This window comes from Xiphophorus maculatus, chromosome 6 (genome assembly GCF_002775205.1).
Source record: "Xiphophorus maculatus strain JP 163 A chromosome 6, X_maculatus-5.0-male, whole genome shotgun sequence".
NCBI lineage: Eukaryota > Metazoa > Chordata > Actinopteri > Cyprinodontiformes > Poeciliidae > Xiphophorus > Xiphophorus maculatus.
Genome location: NC_036448.1, coordinates 22,327,740 through 22,355,704, shown reverse-complemented (window position 1 = coordinate 22,355,704; position 27,965 = coordinate 22,327,740). Strand labels below are relative to the sequence as shown.

The 27,965-nt window shown below is 38.6% G+C and overlaps 1 protein-coding gene across 11 annotated transcripts in view; it reads right to left on the bottom strand.

Annotated features, from left to right (window-relative positions):
* Positions 1-27,965, bottom strand: part of ptprm (protein tyrosine phosphatase, receptor type M) — a 197,334-nt gene that overhangs the window by 134,746 nt on the left and 34,623 nt on the right. For all 11 annotated transcript variants that reach the window (XM_023335485.1, XM_023335484.1, XM_023335486.1 and 8 more), the window contains exons 2-3: positions 16,846-16,968; positions 2,294-2,568 (exon numbers count right to left, since the gene is read on the bottom strand). In XM_023335485.1, the coding sequence (XP_023191253.1) occupies positions 2,294-2,568; positions 16,846-16,968 (398 nt within the window). The remainder of the gene's footprint in view (positions 1-2,293; positions 2,569-16,845; positions 16,969-27,965) is intronic.

Below are 27,965 nucleotides of genomic sequence, written 5' to 3'. Positions count from 1 at the left end.
ATTGAATGTCTTTTTGGGCTATACGTGAACAAAATGCAAAGTTCCTAGAAATTTCATAGAAATTTTAAAAGTTTTTTTAAAAAAAAGTTAATCAGTTCTGGAACAATCAGATGCATGAGAATCTCAAGTTGAAGTTCGATGGATAGCTAGACCAATACTTTCATAATAGTAATTGTCAAAAGCCACAAAAAGCTGGAACGATGCCTGAACGCCTTACCAGTAATTAAAAAATAATTTCCATGTGTCAGGTGGCTTTCCTTTGACAATTTCCTAGGTTGCTATGCAATTAAAGATACCTATAATTAGTGGCATGTTGTTAATTAATGACAATTTCAGGAATTGGTGTCCTTCTTGACAGATTGTTGCTAAGATCATTAGCATCCTTGCATTTACCCATGACGTCAATTTATCTCCGGAACAATTACAAATGAAAGCAGGTCCTTTAGGCGTGAAGTTTGAAAGGCAGCAGAGGCTGTAAATGTTTCCAATACCCAGCAATGCACAGTTGGTATGTTGGGTATAATGCTGTGGACCATTTCTTTTGAGATGTGTTCATTCCTATACTGTCTTGAAAAAAATAATCACTCCCTTTTCCCATGTCATGGTACAATCACAACCTTTAATGCAATTACTGATACATGTGATAGGCAAAGATGAAACTGAAGTGGAATGATGATGATAGAAGGTCTTGAGATTTTATTTACAAATACCAATTGGTCAAGAATGGCATGCATTTTAATTAAACCCATTTCCTCTAATAGCCCTGAAATAAAATCCAGTGCAACCAATTGCATTCAGAATTCCACTTAATTAGGAACCTGAGTTCATCTGTGAGTAATTTAATCTCAATGTTCTTTGAAGTGGTTTGTTAGAGAACATTATTGAACAAACAGCATCGAGAAGACCAAGAAACGCACCAAATAGGTCAGGGGAAAATGCTCTGCAGGAGTTTAAAACAGCAATAGATTTTCAAAAAGAACATATTCTGAATAGAATAGTATATTCTATTCTAAACTTGTCAAGCTAATCAGAGGTGTTTGTTCAACTGAAATTTAAGGATAAACACCCTTTATATTTAGCCACAGATGTCTATGTGAATGTAAGACAAGCAAAGCTTTTATACACTACTTGTCTTGAGCCGGCCTGACAATATCTGACCAGACTGGCTTTACATATTAACACACATGGTAAGCATCTTGTCAGCAATTTGCACTGACTGCTGCTGCTACCTACCTCTTTTTTTTCTTATTTTGTCTGTGTGGCTCTTATTAAACCTTCCACACTGCATCCAGCAGCGAGAATCTCAGCGGTATCCCTTGTTAACTAAGTTATCAGAGCGGCTATGATGAGCAGGCAGCAGGACTCGCATCGCCTCCAATGTGGTCCAGACCCTGCAAGGCCTTAATGAAATAATACACTGAAGGACCTGCTCCCTTTGGGAGGTTAAGGGGTCTCTCTGCATCAATTAACATTTGGTGGGCTCGTGGAACAAGCCAGACGAAGACTAATAGCCAGGCAAGTGTGAAATCACCTTGCCCCAGCCAGCAGTCAGGTGCATTGGTAAGTGAAAATGAGTTTTCAAAATTGGAAAGAAAAAAAAAAAGGAACTGACTTGGATTGAAGGGAAAGAGAACAGATTGCCATGGATACAGAGGCAGCTGCAGAAATCAATAATCCAAGGTGCTTTGAATGGGCTTTTGTGCAATTGTTTAGACCTTCTCAAATAATAATTCTGTCTTGTTCCACATTGTGAAAGGCTTTAAATTACTTCAGATAAACTATATAGGATTTCTACTGCTTCTATAGAAATGTTACACGTGAACAAAATTGTTGGTGCCCCTCAGCTAATGACTGAAAAGCCCACAATGCTGGCTGAAATTACTTGAAACTGCAAAAAAGTATTATTTTTTTAAATTAACCAATGATAATCAAACGTTGCTATTGAATTAGGAGTCTACCGAGTCATATTTTAAAATAAACTAATGAAACAGGCATGTTTCAGCTAGTCAGAGAAGCTTGAAGAACATCTGTAATGCTAATTAATTAACATGTTTCTACAGTAAAAATACTTTCAATATTTTCTAGAGGTGCCATCATTTTCTTACAGGCCTGTTCCAGTTGTTTTGCTTTTTAAATCGATTCTGTTGAACCACATCTCAAAAGCAATGTTTGATTTCCATTAGCCAATTGTCAGTAATTTTTCTTATTTTTTTTATTACTTTTGTGGATTCTTTTTGGTCATTAACAGAGGGGCACAAACAGTTATACCAAAGAAAGCTTAATGTGCACCCACCTGGTAGAAGTTGGGCCAGTAGGTGCTGATGGCCAGCTCCACCTGCCCCCAGGAACGAGACGCTGGTCCTGATACGTTCCAAACAGGCATCCCCATGGGACTGTTGTTTTCTTTGATATAGACATTTAGGTGGCCTGGGTGGCTGTTGTCTCTTCCTCCTATGTAGTAATGGAAAATAACGCAGTGTGTGTCGTTCTCCTTCAGTTGGGGGGTCAGCAGTAAAGCCTTCTGTCCCGCGAAGCGTCCTGACGTGTTCACCATCATAAAAGTGGACCCTGTTACAGAAAAAAGGAATGTCGGCTCATGTTGTTTCAACAGATTTCAGTAAAGTGGCAAAAATAGTCATGTATATTTAAAATAAAACAGTCTTTCAATGCAACCATAAACACAACAGTCAACCTGGATCAGCATTTGCAAATTAAGAATTACAAAGGACCACTTTAAAAGAAATGTTTGATAGGTTAATATATTTTAAGGGAAATGCATTTGTACATGACAATATCACATTTGGTAAGTTGGATGTTTATGTCACAGTATATGTTTTACCAACCAAGACACTATTCTGTTAATGGAGAACAATAGGAAGCTCACGATGATGAGAAAAAAAAATTTAAATGGAAAGAAACGGGTCATAAATATGTTAAAATTGGAGAACCTACAATCTCAAAAGTGTCAAACAGAAATAAATCACATTTCGCCTTTTCTGTTGGTTTTCAGCGATAAGGTGATACCATATAGGGTTGATTACATAGTTCCTATGACCACACCATCTGGAAATCTCTCTTAATTATTATGAGTTTGTTTTCTTAACAAAATAGATCTTTCTAATTGGAATATGTGCTACTTTTTTGGGTTTATTACATAATTCCTGAGACCACACCATCTGAAAAGCTCTCTTGATAATGAGTTTGTTTTCTAAACAAAAAGGATCTTTCTCATGGGAATATGTTGACTCCAAATGGCCAGAAAACGGCCATATTTTTCTACTGAAAAAGAGTGGAGTGAGAACTGTTGCTACTAAGAGATACACAGGAAGCAAGGTCATGGTCTGTGGGGGGTGAAAACACAAAGAAGGAGGTTATATTTCTCCTCACCCACTAAATAAAACCAAAAAACAAAGTTAATGATACAAAGTTTACAAAACGGGCTGCAGATGGTAGCACTGTTGCCCTGCAGCAAGAAGGTCCTGGGTTTGAAACCTGACCCGGTCTTTCTGCATGGAGTTTGCATGTTCTCCCTGTGCATGCATGGATCTTCTTGGGGTAGTCTGCCTTCTTCCCACAGTCCATTCTATGTCAGTAGTTCATAGAATAAAAGAACAATGTTCATTTTACTCAAACATGTACCTGTAAAAAGTAAAATCAGAGAAACTGATAATTTGTTTTTTTTCTCCGAAGAGTTTTTGCAGCGCTAGTGGCTTGTATTTTTTCCACAGTAGGCAAACAGGAAGGAGGGTGAGGAGAGGGGGGAAGACATGCGGCAAAGGTCGTCGGGACCGGGAGTCGAACCCGCGACATCCGCGTTGAGGACTAAGGCCTCCAAACATGAGGCGTGCTAACCCCCTGTGCCACCACAGCACGCCCCAGAAACTGATCATTTTAAGTGGTCTCTTAATTTTTTCTAGAGTTGTATATGGGACATTTACTGCTTCTATAGAGAAGCTACACGTGTAACAAAATTGTTAGAGTGATCATTTGGAAAAAGGTGAAACTTACACAGTCATTGCATGTCTCTCAATTAAAGACTGGGAGAAATGCAAAGGTTGTCTACCCTAAATGCTTTCAGAATTTACTGTGGTAAATTACACACAAAGTAGGTCAAATAATAGAGCTTTTAAATCCCTCCATAGGATGCCGGTTAGTTAAGTTCACACTACTGCAGTCAGAGAACAGTTGTATTGCCTTCTTTTTCCACCTCCTAGGATAAATCACCAAAGAAACAGTCAATTTTACTTTAACATTGTAATGTGCATTGGTCCAGGAGATTGTCTTTCCAGAAAAAACACTACCACTCTTTGGCAACGCTTGATTTCTGTGGGCTCAATTTTTTTGTGCATGCATTTTTAAAATTTACTTAATGGTTTTTAAATTTGGGCATGGAAAAGATAATTACAAAGAGCTACTCGCCCAAACACAACTGAAAAGGGAGAGCAGTAAAAACAACCATAAATGTCCCTTAGTTGCAACTGATAGCTATTGCAATATTCAACAATGATATCATATTATGAAAACATGTCTTCTCACCATAATGCAGCTCTGAAATTAACCAAATAAAAGGGGAAAAAATCCCATACAGAATGCTGAGAGTAACAAATGGCTGCTTGAGGAGATTTCCTCGGCATTCACAAATCCAGCTTGTGACCTTTGATGAGAAAATGCTATTACCTAGCCTGATTGTCATTGCCATTCATCAAAATACAAAGACATACACTACAGCTCAGAGGCTAATCCTAGAAAATAGTGGTTTTTGAAAAGTGCATTTTCCTTCAATGACGGAGCAGAGGGGAAATGATGAAAAATCAATAAGCTAAAATCTATTTGCCAAGAAAAGCCCCATTTAGATTTTATCACTTAGGTCCAATATTAAAGGTTAATCTAATTCTTTACCCTCTCCCCAATAAAACACAAGTGAGAATTATTACATTGGCCAACTTTCAAGGAAATGCCGAACACATTCTATTTGTCATCATCTTATTTAGCTTGGCTTCATATTAAGATGGCAATAATCATAGCAGTGTTTGAAACACAGCCATAGCAGACTCATTAGGTGCTGAGATACATTTTGGCAGAATGCTACAAATTGAAGGGCAAAGAGAGGTAATACAAACAACCTGTAAACAGGAAGCGTACACTGCTGCATTTAAGGAAGAGCCAAATCTCTCTTGTTACAGTAAACATGTGGCATTTCACTGAGATTCCTGTATTAAAACGGGTGAATAACGTCAAGTTAAGCAGCAGGCTTGGTCGCCTGAGCGTGTCAACCAGGCAGCATCTCACAGAATCCTATTTGTTCCATCAATGACTCGAGCTTGCCCACTTGTCTTGCGCTTCTCTTGTAACGCTCACCAATTTCATCTGTCTGGAGCTTCGGATAATGAGTAGGGGGATTCTGTCATGTTTACACGATGAAACAAGAGAAGAGGCATCAGAGGAGCGGTTGGGATGTCACAGTTAGCCTAATCGCCTTTGTTTGGAAGGTAGAGGCAGTTGTTATTTTAAATGATCCTTTAAGGTTTTGGGGTAATTGATGAGGGACGTGGATATGTTATGAAGGGCAGTAATGAGAACATGCATTTTATGGATCAATGACATGTCAAATATTTGGCACAGGATGTGAGAAAAAAGGGCTAAACAGTTGCCTTGCAGCAAAAAAGTTGTTGGTTTGATTCCTGGCCAGCAACCCGAAATCAAACCAGGCTGCAGCTTGAATGTTTTGTCCATAGGTCTTGTCCAGGTAATTTGGCTTTCTCCAAAGCCTAAAAACATGACTGTTAGGTTAATTGGTTATTCTAAGATCTCATGAAGTGCTGGTGTGTGTTGTTTGTCCAGTGTCTTTCTGTGTTGCCCTCTTTGTGTTGTCTCTCACCCAACGACTACTGGAGATAAGCACCAGACCCCCGAAAACCCTGAAAGGATAAGTGGATATAGATGATAGATAAACAGATCCATGTGTCCTACACATTTAGAAGCTGAATGATATAAACTTGGACTTTAAGTTACTTACATAAAATCAACATCTAAAAATTATAGGCTTCAAGAAATTTCACAATGATTTCCAATGGAATAACAATGATATTGTTTTCAACTATCATTGTAGTCATTGGTAGAAAGGCACCAAGATGCTTCATTATTTAAATATGTAAAATAAGAGAAAAAATTCATTGCAAGAATGTTTGAGATCCACAAGCTCAATGAAGGTCAGGTATTTAGAAGGTGTGATAGGATGAGTGAAGAAGATGCTAATGTGTGGTTCTGAAGTTCTTTGCCCTGTCGGGCCTGCCAGGAGGAGGCATGAAATCTTAAGCATATGAGAGTATATTAATGATTTTCCCTGGTGACTTCCTAATACGTATAAGATATGGAACAAGAATACAATCCCTTATTGTTCTATTTGCGATCTGTTGTGGTCTGATATATCTAATTTTGTGGTTACTCCAAACTGGAAAGTGATGGACGGACATGTCCATCACTGTCATGCTCCAAAAAACTCCAAAGCTCAAGAACTTTGGAGTTTGGTACAGGTAGCCTCTGTGTCAATTTCATCTGTCTGAAGCTTCTCTTGTTACTATACAAAAACAGATGTTTTTTAGTTTTTAATTAGGATGACTTTAGGGTCCTATTTCTGAGACACATTTCAAGAAAGATGAATGCACTAGCTTGGACGAAACGTTGGGTACACCCTGGACAGATCACCAGTCCGTCCCAGGGCAACAGTGAGACACTCACTCTTGAGAGATACAGTAACCCAACAGTAATGTTTTTGGACTGCAGGAAGAAGCGCACCCAGAAATAACCCACGCATGCACAGGGAGAAGATACAAACTCCATGCAGAAAGATCCCAGGCTGGGATTCAAATTCAGGATCTTATTGCTGAAAGAGCAAACAGTGCTACCAACTGTGCCACTGAGTAGCCTCTGATAGGAAAACAAACCAACTATTTTAAGATTAGAAGACTTTGAAAATAACCTCTTTCAATAGTTTGTGCAGGAATGTTATTTAACCAAGACAGAGTTTCAAAGAATATCATCTTATGAGCTACTTAGGAGTCTGGTATCTCTATGTTGTGCAAAGAGTTCTTCGCAGTATGATCACTTTGTTATGATTAACTACTATGGACTCTCCCACAGCGTTTGTAATCTATTATTTAATTGCAGTTTTACGCATTCATATGTTGAGGTTAATTATTTCTGAGGAAAGCATGAAGTAGAGAAAACATGAAGAAAGGGAGCAAACGTGTCAACTCTGAAACACATTTGATTAAACTTTAATCAGGTAGTGCTCTATGAAGACTCCATGTGTCTTCACTGACATCCAGTCTTTTGCAAAAGCAGCCAGATCCTTCTAGTTTTTCCCTTTGAGGCATGAGCAACCCCTGGTATGACTCAAACCAGCACTAGAAATCCCTAGATAAATTCTTCAGTTGCAGCTCATGATGCATATACAAAAATTATGGCTCTATTGCTTTCCTCAAAGATTAAAATTGGCTATTTAGAAGTAATTCAACAGTCATATGCTTGGGAGATATGCCATTTTTGTTCATAATTAAGATGCAAACTGCAGATCCCTTAAGCCAGATTTGTATTTTTTTCCATTATAGTCTAGAAATCTATTCATCCATCCCTCCATTGTCTTCTGCTTGCCATAGATCGGGTAGCTTGCTCAGCATTCCTTGGCCAAATGGAAAATCCAGTTTCTCCGACGTGTTTTGGGTCTTCCTAAAGTTTCTTTCTAGTGGGACATGTTTTGAAAAACTTTTAAAGGGAGGGACCTCAAAGGTATCCTGATCAGATGCCCAAATAACCTTAACTGAATCATTTTAATGTGGAGCTTTGCATCAAGCTCCCTGCAGACGATGAAGTGTCTCACCCCATCTCTGAGCATGTGTCCAGTCATCCTGCAGAAGAGGGTGACTCATTTTAGACACCTGTGACTGGGATTTTGTTCTTTTGGTCACAATCCATACCTGTGACCATAGGTGAGGGTTGAAATGAGAAAGAATCGGTAAATCCAAAGGTTTGGTTTTTGGTTCAGCTCTTCCTTCTCCACAGTTCAGAGGAACATCTGCATTATGACAGACAACGCCCCATTTGGTCTCTCTCTCACTCCATCCTACCAACACTTTTGAGCAAGACACCTGAAGACTGAACTCTGTTTGCCTTAATCAGAGACTAATCCCAAAGCCGAGTGGAACAATCTACCTTTTCCTGATTCAGAACTTTAAGAAACCGGTTCTCATTCCAGTTGCTGCATGGTCAGCTCCAAGCTGCACCAGTAGATTCTGTCCATGAACACTATAAAATATGACTGGGTCACCAGGAGTGGATGAGATTTACCTCGAATTACTGTGTCCCAGATTTTGTGGGCTTGTCGGAGTTGACACATCTCTTGAATGAGAACTAGGACAGTTCTTGGCATGTTGCAGACCAGGAATGTGTGTGTCCCAAGTTAGAGGACAGCTTACTCCAGGATGTTGAGTAAGATCACCCAGCAGGAGCAGAGTGTTTTCTCTTGCCAATAAAACAGTGGATATAAAATATTTATAATTTGAAAGTGGCCAACATTTGTTTAATAATTGCTAATGGATAATCCATTAATTTGTAATCGTATGTAAGACATTATACCAAAAATCTTCCTTGCCACAGTCAATGTGATAGTGTGGTTGTACACCCTGCCAGCAATTTGTATTAAAAAATGTGAAATTTGTTCAAGTAAAACTAAACTAAAAAAGGGCAAATCTATCTATTATCGTACTTTTGTCTTCAGTAAAAGAAAACAGTACTTCAGGTGTCAGTCAAGTCCCGCATCATATTTCCTCTACCACTGTGTAACACCACAGAAGATCATAGAGTTACATAGATTGTCATTCAGCTTCTATTCTCTCCAAGCCTAATGACCACATACTCGGCAGGACCTGCTGCACCATGACAAGCTAATTAACCAGTAAGACTAAGAGCAAATTATAATGACACTGTTAGTGGAGTGCTAATGTGCTAGTGATGCACAGGGGTGTTTTCTCCCCTCCCACCCCCACTCCGTCCCTCTTTCTCTATCTCTTCCGCCTTTAACAATGATAGAGTTTGAGACCAATTAAAAATAGAGAGCTCTCGGCACACTCCGAGCCCGTCTTCACTGTTCCTTAAAGGCCATGGCTCGGCTATTGTCTAAGGTATTCAGAGGAACAGATTTATTATTATTCCAATGTAGGCCACCTTCACCTTCCATTACAATGATGGCTGAATATGGGGAGCATGGAAACCGGTGTGAAAAATGAATGAGCGGAAGATGAAGCGTCCCCGCTGCTGATTCTGCATACATTCGCTGTAGCTGTTCTTTGGGAAACAAAGGCCACGCTGCTAAAATAGAAATGTGTGACTTCAGACATTATTAACAAGGAACACAGTAAAATAGAGAAAACATCATTGTTGAACAGTTACTATACTCCAACATTTATTCTGTGAAAATGTTACGATTAGAGGAAATAAATGTAGAAGCTAAATAGAAATGTAGCCACGTTTTTGGAGCTCTAACATTACGATTAGTTTCTCATGAATTAGTTTTCTTTTTAATTACCATCGACCTTAAGTAGAGCTGCTTCATCGAATTTGTAAAAAAATTAAATAAAATTCTCTGAAAGGTTCAAAACATGGATGCAATTTTGGAAGATGAATGTGCAGTGTAATCTAACAAGCAAGGTCTGCTAAAATAGCATTGAGACTTCCAAATGTTCAGGTTCTGCTGGATGGCAGGGAAACCAAAATAACAGACTTGGTGGTTTAACAATATCGTGAGCCGTAGAGACAGAATGTGGACTCTGAAGAAAGCCTTCCATCAGGTTAATCCTGCGCCCTGACGGCTTATTTAACTGGCAGAGCAGCTATGAGTTGGCCGCAGCTTGTGTCTGTCCATATGGGAGAAAAAGTTCCTGCTGGCGAGAAAATAAGCTGATGAGGATGGGTAATTCCTAAAAAAAATTACTTAAACTGTGTAATTCTACAGCACAATGTTAGGATCAAACCCTTATTAACAACTGGTTAACGAACAGCTCTTCAGACTTGTTTAAATCTTAAATTAAGCTTAATCTGGTGCAGGCCTGTTTAACGGTAGCTGAAAGCATGTGGTGGCTTGGAAGAAATAAATAACTATAAAGAAAAACAAAATGTCAAAAGAAACTATAGCATTAATTCATATTGAATTTTGTTGCGCTGCATCATTTTATTTGTATGTTTTGCTTTTTGTGCCTTTTTTTGGCCACTTGTTTATTCCTACATTTAAACTGTGACATCTGTTTTACTGAAATAAATACATAAATAAATAAATTACTTTGTGCTGACAAGTAACTCACAATGTACAACAGAAGTGTACTTCTTTATTTGTCCTATAAATGTATTATATCCAAAAATGATCTTTATGATACGAAACAATTAGACAACTCATCTAACCAACTATCTAAAAACTGTATGTTTCAATACTTTAGCAATTTATGTGAGATTAGCACTCTGTAAGATAAAAGCACAGCTGCATTTGTAATGATTTACTCCGAGATAAATAACTTTATTGGATGCAAAGTCCTCAGAAGTTTCTTGTTACAAACAGCTGATGTGAACGTCACAAGAAAGTCTTTATTAATGATTTTATACGTTTTTCCTTGAAAGATAATGAAGCCTGAAATAGTTCTGGTCTCACAAATAACCTCCTGTCTAATCCCAATCATCAAAGTCTACAGTTTGAAGGTATCTGGATTAATTATGAGTTGAGTGATGGTCTGAGCTGAGGATATAATTTGCAATAATGACTAGCGCTCATTACTTCTCCTCCATTCAGGTCCTGAACTCTGTGAAAATCATTATGTGGGGGGGAGGAATCAGAACGAAGGGGCGCTCTTTAAACCCAAACCCTCCATGTCTCATTTGCTAATAAAATTCACAGAGGTCACTGCCGCCGAAAAGCACGGCTGCCGCTTTGGAAATGTCAATGAAGACGGGGCCATTCTCACTGTCTGCCACCAATCAAAAATGCTCTCGCTGTGAGGGTTAGGCTGTTAATGTGAGCAGCCGTGGCCTTCTTTCAAGTTTTCCCGGAATATTCTCCGTGTCCTCTGCAACATGAAAAGGCCCCGATAAAAATAAAAGTAGATAGGTTTGGGTCTCCGTATGAAGAGCCTGGCAGGTTCTCTTTAGCACGGAGTCAAACAGTTTCACCCAGAACCATCCATCATGCAGAACACGTTTAAGCCCTGTCACTTTAGTCAGGTGGAACAACTAGCCCTTATTATGTTCCCTGGCAGCATCCTTTGTTGTCGCATGCCAATCAACTGCAATCCCAAATGGCTTAATATGTCATCTTAATATGCAGTACGCTCTATTGGCCTGCCGCTGAAGTAAATGGGTCAGATAATAACCCATTCACGTGGTACAAAGTCATTAAAAAATCTGAATCTTCAGGTGAGTCACACAATTGTTCATACCGTGAACACTTAGGATAAAGAAAAGATAAAGTATGCTAATATGTCCTCCATTCTAGAAGCACAAGTGCAATCTTAATCCTGTTTATCATAATGGGTAACCTGTTTGCTCGGGCCAAAGGACACATTTTAACCCCACAAACACGGAGCACAGGAAATGGCAGTCTTTCTTTCACCAGGAATGATTGCACAAATTGATTAGATTTCATAATTTGCTGTTCTGTTGTGTCCCTTAATCATTTAATGGGGCTATGTCCTTAACCTAAAAACAGTGCACAAAACACTAGGAGTCATTTCCACATGTAGCGGTGAATGGCTAAAAACAATGTGAGTGTGTGTTTTTTTTTTTTAAATAAAATTGTGACAACACTCCATGTTTAACTGGGGTGATTTAAATTCTGATTAAATTTCTGCTGTCTTTCAGTCCAACATAATGTCCTCTTATATTTTAATAGTTTGACCCTCTTGTTGTTCAGTTGAAAAACCCATTAAGCACCATAAACAGCACTAGAATCCCAGATAACGCAATGAGGTATTTTTCCATTAACCAATATCTACCTGCATTGGTCACATGGGTTAGTCTATGTGCCAACATCCGGGGCCCCTGGTGATTTTTGAAGAAAGAAAGGACATCATTTTTAAGTTGCCCTGTTAGGTTGATAAACAAGCCTTGTTTAATTTTAAATTGATGGTCCTGTTGCACTTTGGGCACTTGGTATAAAAAATAAACAGTGACAAAGTGACAGGTAAGATGCTGAATTCTGTATTCTCAGGCTCTGAGAATAGAGCAACTGGCTAAGTCATGTTCTAAAATCTTTTATGAACTGAGAGGATTGTATTTCATCATTTTTAGTTCCAAAAGCTAAAATGATGATGAAATGTGAACTGTTTGATTATTCAATTAAGTTCTTAAAATACAAATCTGTTCTTTTGTATTTTAGAAAGGTAGCATTTTCAATGTTTTTTCTTGGCATTAGAATAAACAAACAATCAAAGATGAAGACAGTAATATAGTCAAACTTCATGTATCTTAAACTAGTTATAGGTTATTTTTGTGATTTGAGTAGCCTCAATTATCTAAAACAATAAATCTAGTGCATCTATTTTTCCAAAGAACATTGCTACAATAGCTCCTCATCTTGGTCAAGTGATTTATCATTTTGCATGGTTTCATCTCATTAGCTGAATGTGTTGCTATTCTCCTTGAAATCTAATGATACTTTTTCAATTAAATTTTTTTATCTAAAAATTACTTGCATGCCAACGTGTATGTGATGCTGTACCAGCAAGACTTTTGAAAGAACACCCACAGTATTACACATCCAGCATCATATCTAACAGTATGAAAGAAGTGATTTTTCACATTTTCATCCTAATTTAATTAATTTCTTAAATTAAAAATTACATTTGTGCATTTTTGGGTGTGTGGGTATGTCACTTTAGTGCTTCCTGCGTAACTTTACCAGGGGTACCAATAAAATGTGGTCTTCACTGTATTGTACTTAAGAGTGAACTGGGTTTATATCATGAGGGTATAATTAAGAAAAAAACTGAAAAGATCAGCATTACCCAATGAAGAACCTCATTCTGCCAATCTTTTATCATTGTCAAGGTGTCACTATCGACCAAGGACACTCTACCAAAACAAAGAGCCTGTACAAACTGTGCGACAAAAACATTCAATTTCTCTCCGGCAACATATTTATAGCAAACATTAAGAATAACACAATAAGTCATTTAGCTGGGACCGCATCAGCTATTGTGCCTTGCAGAATACAAAAAACACTAATTAATCTCAGTTAGAGGACCTTCTTTCTCCTTCTCTTGCTATTATTCCCCAGAATGGGTCTCAGGGGAGTTGCAGGGAGCAGCAGCCTATGCTGGCAGCATACCATGCTGAGATCAGAGAGGAAACATCCTCTGCACCAGCTGTGGCTCTGTGAAAAAAAAGATTATTTTCTCATCACATCTGCAAAACTTTAGCAAAAGCATTTTGCAGAAACCACTTAGTGTACCTCACAGAGCACAACTTGTGAAGGAAGGAAAAAAAAAAAGACGGAAATACCAAAAAAAATCCCAATGACATTTTTTAAAGGTTGGATTAGTCTCCACCTTAGAAAACTTTGCGATTATTGGCAGTTATTGAGGGTGGAACAGACAGTGGCAGTCTTGCTGGGGGTTTCTCCAGTTGGCCTGACAGAGCAACACTCTGGGAAGCACCCAGGCAGACACGCGGAGCCTCAGAACTGGGCTGAACCATCCTAAACAGGAGCCAAAGCATGCAATCAGCTCCGCGTAGCGGGATAAACAAGGCAACCCTGCGTCCAGACGTAGCAATTAGACAGTGAGCACATCGTCATAAACAACCAGGAGTTCCAGGCGTTGTTTGTGTCCTACTCATGTGACCAGAAGGCTGTTTGTTCCATTCTGGACTTTATATTTTCATTTCTTTTTTTTTTTTACACAATTTGACACATTTGGGCCAATTCAGACGTTTGTAGATTGTGGCTCATTCCACAAAAAGCCAAATTTATATCTGCATATTTGCACCTTTGATTGCATTACAAATAAATTCACTGACATTTATACAGACTTCAGGTATGTAGCAAATGTCTTTTGCGTGAAGAGAGCACAAAATATGATTTAAAACAATCGACAGAATCAGCAAAAACTGTTGTCTTTGGACTCAGCATACAGAAAATACAACCAAAACGTTTTCTTCAGTCTAGATTGAAGAACAAACACAAAGACCTGATTAGAAGATCATTGGTGACAAGAGGAAGTTTTTTTGTTTATGATTGGAAATGAGTTAAGTTTGACCTTTTCATCAGAATACATATGCACTATTCCAAACAACTACAAAAAAAATACAACAGATACAACTATTCTGTAGAAGTAACCGGACTTGACTTTTCACAAAAGTGGCTTAATTTCCTCACATTCAGACCCACATAATGTGCGTTAAAATTTGATACATGAATCTAAATTCTACACTTTACTTCTTGACTTTAGACTTACAACTTAATTTTTACAACGATGTAAAAAAGACAAAACAAATTCTACATTTGAACAAAGTCCACAGTGATTCAAGAATGAGGAGGGAACTAGCGCTTATGTGAGAGCTGGGAATTACAGCACTTATAGAATTTTATTTGCTTGGAGAGCAGAACAGGAAAGACCTAAATCATCACTTAAATCACCCATTCACAGTGACATTGAGAATACCCCTATTTAGACAGATACAGTCTATGGCCAATTTTAAAGGTACTTGAGGTAGTAATGTCTTCTGTTCTTTGTTCTGAGGATTGCCACATCAATTCCATTTCCATCCTGCCACACCAGGTAGGATAACAATCTCTTTGTGTGAGTATGATAAGGTCATTTTGTGAAGATTCATAAGTGTGAGTCGAGAGTAAGACAGCAATCAGAGGTGAGATAGCTTTTCCACCAGCGTGGCTTTCACCTAAATGCATTTTTACCCATCAACCCCTGCTCTAGCATCAGTAAAACAATTTTACCTGTCAAGTACACTACATTTCACATCCCTTTCAGTCTGGTCAAAGAGGAGAGATTACAGTTTCACACAGCAGGTTGAGTGCTCACACTTTGAAATGGAGAAAGAGCTGCAACCTGCTAATTACGCACAATTCAAGATGCACACGTGGAAAACGTGTCACTCTGAAGTGTAGTCCAATTGGGAAGCACAATCAGGGACACTTCTTAACCAACCAGACATGGGATTTTAATTAGATCTGTTCAATTTAGACCGCACGCGTGGTGTTAATTTGTAGGTCGAGGCTTTCCCAGATTTCATAGTCACCTTTGCCTGGCTTCCATGTGTCCTGCCATTAATCAATTGCGATGGAAAAAGAAAGACACTTCCCCTACTGGGGAAAGTAATTTCTCCGGGGCAGTTTAACACACATCACCCTGATGTGCACGCACAAACAGGTCTGGGCACTGCTGTTTAAAATTAGTGAGGGCTTGCTAATTAATTCCCCCTTTGTCACTAGGGGGGCCAATGCAATCTGTCTGGGATGCAGCCTTTGTTAGATTAGGCGTCAGATAGGAGAGGAAAAACAATATCCATTAGTTTGCAATGCTACCTTTGTTATAACACGAAAAGAAGAAACGCCATTCCATTAGTCTAATTCCTAGGGAGCGGAGTGTTCAGAGGTGGTGATATCTTTGCATTTCAAGTCAAATGAAGAACGATCAATGCAACATTAAGGAGACAAATCGCGTGCGACGGATGCAAAAAGCAGGGAAGGCATTCTAATGAATATCAGCGCATGACTGCTAGATAGACGTCTTCAATTAAAATGGATCTGAGCGCTTTGATATCAATTGTTGTTAGTTAATATGACTGTCTCAATGACTCACTGTATTAGGAACAGAACATACATCAACAATGAAAACAAATAGAAAAAAGACTAGACTAGTGTTGGAAGTGAATTAGAAGTATTGTCTTTTTTGCAAGATGAAGTGGCTCCGTGTTGCGTACAAATCTGAATAAAGCTGTAATAAATATTCATTAGTCTCCAACACTAAAAGCTATTGGAAGTAGCTGCACAGTATATTCCAATTATAGTCAGAGTCACGGGCTGATCAGGAGAAAGTCTGTTATGAACACCTAGAACAGCAAACTGAAGCAGCAATTGTGTGATAAATGTAATAAAACGAGAGAATTTGTCATATAAATGTGCTGTCAAATTAGTTGTGTCTTTGGGAGATTAAGTGTTGTACATGGAGTATATCTCCTGAACTCATGTGCTATGTTTTTTATTTTTACATCATATTCCTTATTTTAATCGCCATCACTAAGACTCGATCTTTTACGTGATTGTGTTTTCCATATTTTGCATTTGTTATGGAAAACACACCTCTTATTCCTAGTTGGACACTCTTCTGACATTAAATCTGCACTGAAGCTTCATCCAACATTTAGAACATGTAAAAAGTTATTCAACTAATTCCTCTAAAACGAATTAAAACTCTGACTATTTTTTATTGTTTTTCCTTCTTAAGTATAAAGCTTGACATAGGAAATCTGTGTGTTCGCTTTTCAGACTGGCTTAACTGAACTGCCTTGAAGTTAAGTTGAATTTGAATACATTTAAACTAGAATATATGAATTTTTGTATGTTTCCAGTGAGTTTCCTTTTTTAAAAATAAAAAAGGTCTTTGTTCATGTTAAAAGAATGAGTCAGAGTTCAAAAATGGGATTCTTCACTAACTCAAAACCCAATTTTTTTTTTTGTCCATAGCAGCTTCTAACTGCATCAAACATAAAGCAGACCGTGTTAAATGTGCAGCTTTTTGAGCTACTTATACTCAGCGTGATTTCTTTTCATCATGTGCCCAGCATCACCTGAGGGCATCCATGGATCTGATGAAGTCTTCTCCCTGGAATTGACCTGCTCCCAGTCAAGGTCATCATCTCTGCCTTGGCTGTATCCACACGCTGCCAGCGGCTTCTCAAAGTTACAATCGCCTGTGAACAAAAAAAAAAAAAAAGAAGAAAAAAGAAGGAATTTATATGGTTATCCAGTTTTTCTCATTACCTCGGAGCTCAAATGAATGAATATATAAATTAAATTCTTCTCTTTTTCTTTTTTTTCCTGCCGGTATTTATAATGCAATATGCCAGACAATGAGATGCATTTAAGTGAGACAGAGTGAAGGATTACTGTAGTAGGCGAGGCACAACATACATTACCATCATTAGCAGCACGGCAGTCCAATTTCACAATGACAAGTATGAAGTGTCCAAACTCCATCATCGTTAGACATTATGTTCCCCAGCCGTACCGCCATCAAGCATAAATTGATTTATTTTCCTTGCCGGCCACAGAACTTTGCTGTTCACGCACTCCCACTCCACAGAGCCACTCTAATCCTTTTTATAAGCTGCTTGCAAAATGACAGCAAGCAACCATTAGGGCCAGGCTTCAACCAGGCTTGGCGTGTGATCGATTAATACAAATACCCCCTTTATTCCTCGCACCTTAAAGGCCACACAGAGAACGTGAGAGACGTTTTTTTTTTTTCTTTTTTGCCCCAAAGTGCTTTTGAATCCACTCATAAATCTACAAAAATGTAATGTCAGAACAGTAGGTGGCTGGAAGGAGTTCATCCTGAGTAAAAACATGAAATATAAAGATGGCTTTTAGATCAGAGTTGGTAGTTTTCCGACTTGGCAGACGACTTTGGACAAAATTATAGGGTATTGCTTCCGATTACACTAGGTTGTTGTTGTTAACAGATGTACCCTTTATTACTCTGAAACTTGCCAGAGATTAATCTAAACGGTGAACATGAAAATGTGCTCTGGCATGCTGTTTGTAAGGATATAAACAGAGACGACATGCTAATTTTATTGCTTGTGGAAATGTCCTTTGACCTATAATCCACAACAAGCCAAAACCAATATATCATCTGTTGCGAGCTCCTTCTGACATTCTGCTGCACACAGACAACAAGCTGGAGTTTTTGTCTCCCTATTTATCTCTCTGGTGACATTTACAGTACATGTGCAAATGAGTGGAGAACACAGGATAATTAATACCCAGCACCACAGGGCAACTCATGATGATGTATTTGTTGCTTTGACTGTCTTTTTGAGGGGGTGGTTATAAAGCGGCGCGACTGCAAAGTATCACAGGTAAAAAAATGTGTCATTGTCGAGAGCTTGTCCGGAAAAATCATCGCCTTGTTAGGATGAAAATGAGTGGGCTGTAGCCAGGCTACAGTGTTGCCACAAGAACAATAATCATATTTGTTTAAAAGAATTTTGGTTGTGGTCTAATAAATGATCTGGGGTACCAGCTGTCTCCAACTGTAAAAGAATTTGGTCATTTTGAGACAATGTTGTCAGTAGACACCCATTCCTGGTTTTATTTGTGTATTTAGATTATTGTAAAGGCTCTAAGTTTGTGTCCCACAACACGGCTGCTTGTCTTTCAACCAACACTTTCAGTCGTAAAGACATCACCCGTACTTTTTCCTCTTTACATTGATTTTCAGTCCATTGTAGAATTGATTTTATACTTTAAAACTCTTTAAAGTTCATATCAATAAGTTGGGCTGTTGTCCCGACTTATTGATATTAAGTCTTCCTGTAAACGGCAGATTGAAAAAGAGTTCGTAAAGGGACATTGTGTTAAAAAATATAAATGAACTTATGCACACCACATATTATTTGTGCATCTCTTGTACATGAGCTACTATCTGGTATCTGGTGGAAGATGCTATGTGGTGCATACCAAATGGTATGTGGTGCGTACGACAAAGTTTAGTTTTTAGTTTTTCCTTCAATGTCCATTTAGGGACTCTTTATCAGCAGCCATCTTCATCATTTTTTACTTCAATGTCCCTTTTCCGTATGATCAAATGTCTAGTGTTGTATTTTATGGATTTCTTTCCTCTTCTTGTGATTTATACCGTAATGGGCTCTGGCCACCTTAGTTTGTTTGCTTGTAAAAGAGGAAAAATGTGCTACAGTCCATGCACTACACCGATATTTCAGCACAGAAAAAGAGTGATAGACAATGTACTAACACTTGTGAAATTCTGTTATAAATGTATTGTTATTAAAAAGTTATTATTTACCAATGTATCACTGAGTGGCATGACATTAGAATGAAAAAGATGTTTGATGAATCCACCCACCTTGCAGACAATGAGCTGCTTATAGAGTCTAACATTGGGCAAATTGCCAAACTGACAGCAATGAACCTGAAGACAATTCACCAAGACCGTTAGACGATCTATAAGAAAACTCCAGACCTATGAAGATGGGGGCTGAAAAAGATCATTCACAGCTTGCTCAGTCAGCTGGCCTTCCAAATGAATATAAATGTCTGTCTTGCCAAAATGTAACTTGAAAAACATTAACACGATTCTTTGGCTGCAGAGTTGTAGGAACAGGATCCATTCCATTAAATATTTTGACTCAACAGTTTCAAGATTCTTTGGGCCGTGCCACCCGCCAGCTTCTCTCAGCATGTCGAAGTTTGAAGAGACCCATAGCGGTGGCTTTTATTGGTGTTTGATATTGAAATCATTGACACTGGTAAGAAAAGAGGCATATTCAGAGCCAGTGGGAAGGGGGAGAGAATTGTGAACGCTGTTGAAGAGGGAAAAGAAGTCCTTTAAAAAAAAAATGCAGAGCACAGAGGCAGATTCTTGCTTAATTTTTGAAAGGTTTAACTCTTTATTTTAAATGTCAGTGTTCAATAATAAATCAGGAAAACGGAGAGAGATAAAAACGCAGTTTGAAGCTTCTTCGCCTTCAAAGACATCATTAACAGCTCTGCTCCATTAACAATTCTCTTGTTACTTTGCTCATTTGGCAACAATACATTAAAAACCATCTTCTTCTAACTGTGAAGATGTTCAATTTGAGAAAATATGCATTTAACAAAAATTTTAGGTCCCTTTTTTATTTATGTTTTTACACTTTGTCACTTACTGACCAGAAATGTTAAGTTTTAACAGGATATTTTGCAATAGATCATCACAAAGTGCACATAGGTAATCATACATCGATGCACTACTGTGATTGTAGCTGCATGTTTTTTACAGTCTGAAATCTCATTTCTCTCTCAGTCAGACTAGATGTAGAGCATCTGTTAACATACTGAATCTTACCACAGATTCACAGTTGGATTTAGTTCCAGACCAGTGTCCATCTGGACCAGTAAAATGCAATTTTTAGTCATGTTCCTGGTCCATCACATCTGAGTCAAATGGCTAAACTTCCTCCTCAGCATGCAGTCAGGTTCTGCAGAGTATCACTGTTGGTCAGCTTTCCTCCACATTTTGTTCTCTCTCCCCTACATGACCACAAGGGATCTTATGATTTTCTTTCAATAACTAAAAACTCTTATCGCTCTTCTACAAAAGCCAGATTTGCAAAGTAGTGAATAATTAATAAATCCTGTCACTAGATTTTCCCACCTGAGCAGTGGATCTCTCCTGCTCCTCCAGAGATACCATGGACTTCTTGGAGGGTGCCAGGCTTCTTGTATTGGTGGGTTTTAGATGTTGAACATTGCACTGTGAGATATTTAAATATTTCTTCACAACTTAAACTTGCTTTATGTGAACAGTCAGTTCTATAGTTTTAATAATGCTGCACTCTCCAGATTTTCATTTGTAAATCATTTTTAAAGCCACATATTTTGATTCCACTTTAAACTTTTTCACTTCTTTGTGTTGGTCAATCACAAAAAAAGCACAAACTACTGTGAAGATTGTGGGAAAATGTTAAAGATGTAGGGGCACAAAGGCACTTCAAACAGGAATGTATATGTGATGCCAGAGGTCAATACAATGAAAACACAAGAAACCTGCAATTTTATACCTAAATGAGAGCAGAAAGTGAAAATTAAGCAGTGTATTCTCTTGGTAATTGTGTGTTCTACCTTTTCCATATAGGGATCTGATTTCTGTTACCAGCATGTTGAACGAACCCATTCTTGCTTTTTGTGTTGACAACAGTCAATGCAAGGTATCATTAAGAGAGGGTAACAGGGTGTGAACAAGCAATAAATCAATTTGCACCGCTTTGATCGACGCTCGAGGCTCTTGGTGTCAGTACTGGGAAACTCTCCAATAATGCTTGCTACCTTTTATTGACCCACCATGCAGCGGTTCTGCAGGGAGGTAAACACTGAAAGCATTTCGTTCCAACAGAGATTATCACAAGTTCCTTCAAATGAGCGCGACTCCATCGTTCCCGGTGTCGTAAATCAGAAAACAAAATGTGTCACAGATAACATGTGGCGTGTCACCAAAACAAACAAGTGCTTTTGATTGTACAAATTCATGCAGATGAACACATCAGTCACTACCATCATAATAGTTCTTCCCTCGGCAGGAGGTGCATATCGCTGTCAGTGTGTGGCTCAACCCCCATATAATCAGCCTCAGCAGCTGCTGAAATAGATATTCCAACGAGCGGCTGCCAGCTCTCTGAAGGAGCTTTAACTTTCAATAAATGCTTCTATGAGGTGTGGGTAGTCTGGGAGCACAGATGAATGTGCTCCACCCTGTCAACATTCGCCTTTCAAGAGAAGCAAGCGGCTTGAAGCTTAAAAGGTGGCCCTAGATATGTCATGAAACAATTTATTCCTGAGTGAGAACACACAATAGTCTTTATATTCTCACGCAGAGTGCATTTCAAAAGAAATCTATCCATCTTTTCCTAGACCAAGCCAGAGGCCAGAATCAATATCTCAACCCCTCAATGCTGGAGCCAATTTCTCCTAAAGATTTTCAAGTCAGACTTAAAAGGCCTTTTGTTATTGCACCTGTAACAAAAGTAAACTTTGGACATTAAAAGCTGTGTGCAAGAGAGTGTGTGAAAGTTTTGCACCGTGGCGGCATGCCAAGAAGAATAAAAATGAGAGGGTGACAATGTAACACTGAAGAGCTGATGGAAAACAAACACATCATGTGCTTCCACACTTCCACGATATTCTGCTGACATGCATCTCAACAGTTGTTGAAAGGGATTGCCTTTCAAGAAGTAACAGGTGAAGTGATTTTAAACTTGATGTCAGTCAAACAAATTAATCAAATTTTAGTTGCATAACACATTTCAGCCTTTAACGGCATTTCAAAGTGCATTAAAACCACCAGGTAGTCCAGCCAGTTCAGAGTCTTGGATAAAAATGAAATATATATATATATTTTTCACATGTTTAATTTAGTAAAACAAGTTGCCTTCTGAAGCTGTTGCTGACCTAGAGAGCTCCTTCAGTGACGGAGTGCTGCATCCAAGATGCATGAAGGAGCGTTATTGGAGGTCCTTCCTCCCAGCAGCTGTTGCGCACCTTAACCATCACTACTCCAAACTAAATATGTGTTCACACCCCGAATGTTATTTGTCCTGAATAGCATTTCTGCCATTATTTGCACATCTCTGTTTTCACGGCTCTCAGTTTTCATGTAAAGTAAATAGCATGTTTTCTTTTATTGCACAAGTACACAAACATTCTGTACGGTTTTTAAAAATGATTCTACTCAGTAGCACATTTCTTGGACTGTGCTATTTATGATAACTGCCCATTATGTTTCAGTTATAATCTTGTCTTTAATGTACAGGATGTCATTCTTAATTTTGTTTGCCTTTATACATTTTTACTGTTCCGTTATCTTTTTGTGGTCTCGATGAACCTGGGTTTCCAGACTGTGGGACAATTAAGAATATTTCTATTCAGTTCTATTCTATTCTGCTGAAATATTGCAGTGTTTCTTCTGAAAGTGGTTTGGTGGTTTGGCCATCTTTTAAATCTTATATGCGGTTTTTCATTAATTCTCTTATGTTCCATTACTCTCTGATAAAGTTAGAAATATTTTTTATTATTTCAATATTTTTTTCTGACTTGTGGTAATATTAATGTTCTGGAGTGGTGATATCCTGGAGTCCCAACTTCAATCTGCAAAAGAAACTGTGGAGCTAAAGATTATGGTGATGGTAAGGAGGTCTTCCAAAATCAAAAGAGTTGGAATTTAAGCCAAAGATACTGTAGATAGTCAAAATACAAATTGAAACATTGATCAGCAACCAGAAAAATTTTATCTCAATCAAGATTTTTCTTTGATTATTGATAAGGCTACGAATATATTTCAACATCCCATGTTTCTGTTAAAATGTAAATACAATCAGGGAGCATTTACTTCAAGGCTGCCCAAGTCCAGTCCATCCTACAAAAAAATATTTAAAATTGTTGAATTGGAAAAGTGTAATAGCCTTCAACAACAAGTGTGAGAGGGGCAACGCTGGGTACAGCTGAGGAAACGTTTGTCAATCCTGCACTATCACTTGTTTTTCAGACTAACTTTAAATCATAGAACGTTAACATGGAAAGTTTTAGTGGTTTTGAAACGGTGTTTAAAATTAGAGTTTTAACTTAATAGCAGTAACGTGCCCATGTCTATATAAGGTGTTTGTTTTGCATTTGCCTGTCCTAAAGCAGATACCAATTCACCTTTGTAGCAACACCACTTCCCTGGTCCCAGCGGCAGATATCATTGCTGCAAAACCTCCTTAGCCTGTCTGCCAATTCTGCAATTACCAGCTTTCCAACCTGTTCTGTCGGGCCAGGAAATCACAGGTCCGCCCTTCGCCCCAATCTGCCTTGGTGTCTGCACTTGTTTTAACAAACATCTTGTCTGCTGGCAGCCCCGCAGACTGAAACCACAAGGCAATCTGGGGTAATTTAAAACCAATGTCGACTATCTCCCTCCACCGCGGCCAGTTTAGAGCTTCACAATCCGGCAGCTAAGCCCCTCGGGGACTGATAGGCCTTTTCAGTCTGGCCCTATTTCACTTATCTATTGGCAGCTCCTGCCAAGTTCTATCTCTGCACCGAATTGTATGTGTATGTTCTCTGTTTGGGGACTTTGAACTGTGGGAAGGGATTTAGACGATCAATCTCAATATCATTATCAATCACGTCTTGCTGTTCACCACATTGATTTGGGGGGAAATAAAGAAGTTAGAGTGAAGATTTCCACTGATAATCTCTTTGGCTGAGCTGTGAGCTTGTCAGCAATGTTGTCTTTTTTTTTGAGCCGAAACCAACAAACCGCATCAAATGTAACAGAGCTAAATAAGGATAAAAAGTGAACACTGCAGTCTAAGCTTAAAACAGTTTAGTTTGATATCACAATGCACAAGTAAATAATTTAAAAAACTGACTTAGCACTATGTTCACCTCATTTTAAACTCCCCCTGTCTCCTTTATAGGGCGTTTTTTTTATTTATATTTTGTCTTGTCAACCAAATATCAACTTGATGAATGTGCTTTACATCGAGGGTACAACACAGCTCTTGATCAAATGCGCCCATGTGCATGGTTAGATGTACATCGGAGATGACAGGCAGCCTTCTCCTCAGATATGCTAAATTTTGACAGATGATTTTGAAGCTATGTCTGCCGGCACGGGGCCCTGCGTTCTCTTCCACTGCGCCTGTCAAGAACTTCCAGTAAATGACTTCAAATCCATCTCCATCCCGCGCAACCTGCCAGGCACCAATTAAGATGAATATGGATTCTAACTCTGAGACATGGAAGGTCCTTATTGTCATTTTCCCCCTAAGTAATAAAAATGAGGATGTTGGAGGGGGGCGGATGTGTGGAAATACGTTGTGGTAATGATCTCAAACATGTCGCTGAATTTTTTATTTTTTTATTACAGCTTTAAAAATGGGTAAGGGGCATTCAGTCCGCGTTACACCTGCAGCGCAGAGTGTTTGTTTAAACACACTGCTTGGCTTTTGGTGCTGCCTTGACAGTAACAAGGCTGGTTGACAATGGCTTCTGTGTCGATCCCCCAGCATCCTCATTCCCAGCTCTGTAAACAGACAGAGCTACAATACGTCTGTCTCAGTGCCTCTGCCCTGCAGAAGCAGAAAATGATGCTGCTTCCTATTCAGCTTAATGCCTGACAGAGAGAAATAGGCTTGTTTGCCTCCCATTTCCTGGTGTTCAGCATGCCTCCAGGAATGATACGGTGGCTGAGCACAAGAGGCGCTTTATTAAAATGACTGTTTGTCTGTTGCACAAGTTAAAGAAGCAGATGAGAAGACGTATTTTGATCTGTGGGGTTAGGATGCTTTGTCACATGTCAAAAAGAAAAAAACCAAGCAAAGACAACATTCTGTTGAGTCTGAAAGCCATACTTTTCTGATGAAGCCTACGTTGCAAAATAATTTCACATGAAATTTTAGCACAAGACTTTGAAATATAAATCTACGCAAGGTTGTTTCAGCAGGGGAATTAGATTAGATAGGCTGACATCTCCGTCAAAAAAGAAAAACATGGGAGAAAAATAATATAGATGTCGCCATTCCTAGCTTACATGGCATGTATACTAGGTAAGTGGCTTGCTAAACTCTTAATACACTTTTTTCTGCTTACAACTGTAAACTTCGAGATATTTCATTAAGATTTTATTTAACAGACCAACTTTAAGTAATGCATATTTTGAAGTGGAAAGAGAATGATTCATTGTTTATAACTTTTATAAGATTTCAAAACAGTTTACTCAGCCCTTTCTATTTTGATACCTCTAAATAAAATGCAGTCCCACATGCTGCTCTTAGAATTCAAGTCCACCTTTGTTTAATTTAAATGTATAACTTAATATAGTGAAAAAAGCCTTATGAGACCCAATAAATGCCCAAAAGCTAATTTGTGGAGAGTTTGAAAGCAGGACTTGGTTACAGAAAAATATACAGTGGATAGTCAGCTTGCAGCTCTACAACATTACACATAAAGTCAGAGTTATAATGAAACAGCTCAAAATATAAAGCATATTCAGGTGTTAATACAAACAAAAGTAAATGTTTGAGATTTTACAAAGAAGAAAATTGATGTCTCTAGACGTAAATAATGGTAAAACAGAGAAAAAAAAAGCTATACAAAGCAATGACTCTGAGGAGGACGAATACAAAAACACCATGTTTTTGTTTTCATTTCTTCATTAAGCTTTTATGTGTTGGTCTATCTGTCACATAAAATCTCAATAAAATCCACTGAAGCTTGTGGCTGCATTGTCACAAATTGTAAAATGCCTTAAATATACTCTTTTACAAAACTGTAGGACTCTCTACCGTTTAGAAATATGACCAATAAATGAAATTTATTAATTCTTTCGGACTATACCTTGATTTGTGTTAATAAGATAAGTTTTAAAAACTCGTCATACGATCTAAAACTCAAGTATTTTTACTTTCTGCGATTAAAGCATATTCAATGATTTACTAATTGAACTGATTAATTTGTATTTTATTTTGTTTTCATATCAACAGTACTTCTTTGGAAGGTACTATTCAAATAAAAACTTACATACTTATTATAAAATGTAAGTCTAGTCTGTGCTCAGCACTAAAACGCTATTTTCTGACTCCACCCGTTTAATCTTCTGGGGACGGCCCATTACCGTAAACCCCTCCAATCGTCCTAATGCCTAACAAAATTTTGAATTCTGTTCATCTAAAAAGGAAGAAAATGCTAATGACAATGCTAATGTCAACTTCAGCGCTTCCACCTCCTCGCCAGCTCTAATTTGTCAGACATGCGAGTAACAGCACCAGAAATTAGCCCAAAGGGAGATCTCCTCTAGAGAAGAGAATGATTATGTTTGATCATGGAATGAACAAGAACATTAACATGCTTTGTTAGTTTTCTTTTCAGATCCGGAACAAATGCTTGCTTTATGAGCGGAGGAGGAAATAATTCAAGGTTAAATGTCAAAGTATCGGGGAATCACTAATTAGAAAATTAGGAAAACGAAAAGAAAGGTTGAATCAATCCATCTCCGGAAAGAGAGAAAGCTAGGTCACATGGGAAGGCTTCCACGTTTTGGCAGAATTATCAGCTTCATAAAATATCATTACTTTGCTTATGTGTCATGGCTTATTGTCAATCACACGCGGCACGTTTAATCTCTCGGCGTGCCACGGCGCTGAGTTGGGAACACCTGATGGGGAGAGACAGCGCACAGGTGGAGCAGCGGCTGCCTGCGCAGGTGAAAGGGTGCCGCGAGGATCTGAGCTCTGCCTTGACAGGTGTGGCTCAAGAGATTTCAGTCCCAGTGGGAGCTTTTTTGAAAGTGCCATCTCAGGGTCTTCACCTGCACACTTCAAACAAATTCAGGCCCTTTGTTTCTCTGCAGAAGCCACATAAATCAGCTAACCTGAAAGAAAAGTGCTACGGCCCAGCTTAATCCTCCTGGGCCATGGGGGAGCCGGAAAGCAGAAGGAGCACGAGGCCAGCTTTCAAACGTACGGCTTGTTCCGACCGAGTTCTTGTGCTCGGCGCCAGAAGAGTCTGGAGGAAAGGGTTTCCTTTTCAAAACAGGTGGGAGGAATCACGTTCTAGAGTGATGAATTCTTACAGGCGTGGGATTTTTGGACAAAACAGATAATTAGAGCAATGAAGGCCAGCAACCGCATTTGCCACAACATTTCCTTTCAACCTGACAGGATACCTTCTCCACGACTTTGCCATGGTACCCTCAAGCTACTTCTGCAAATTACATCTCAATCAATTTCCTCCGTCGACTAATGTTGCCCATTATCACAGCTAGATTGACATTAAGGATGTTACTAATTAGGAATTCACCAAGTTCAACATCATCACAATCGCATTAGCCACGAGTTATAGGTAATTCAGGGGCCATCTTGCAGGAATTGTGTAGAATTTCTCTCCTGCAAGGTGACATTGTTTAATCACAGTGGTAATACACATGATAATAAGCCATGCCCTCTCAACTTTACAAGCAGTTTCAACTATCAATTTAATTAATTTCTGGTTTTGGGGAATTGTTCTGTTGGAAAATTTGAAATAATTTAAGCCACACCAGTAACTGGCTTACAGCTATTTAAAGACAACGTGTGTCCAAAGCTACACAGAGTTCCTACACATTTTTCTAAATCCTTATGTTTCAAATGCAAATTTGTAGAGTACTCTA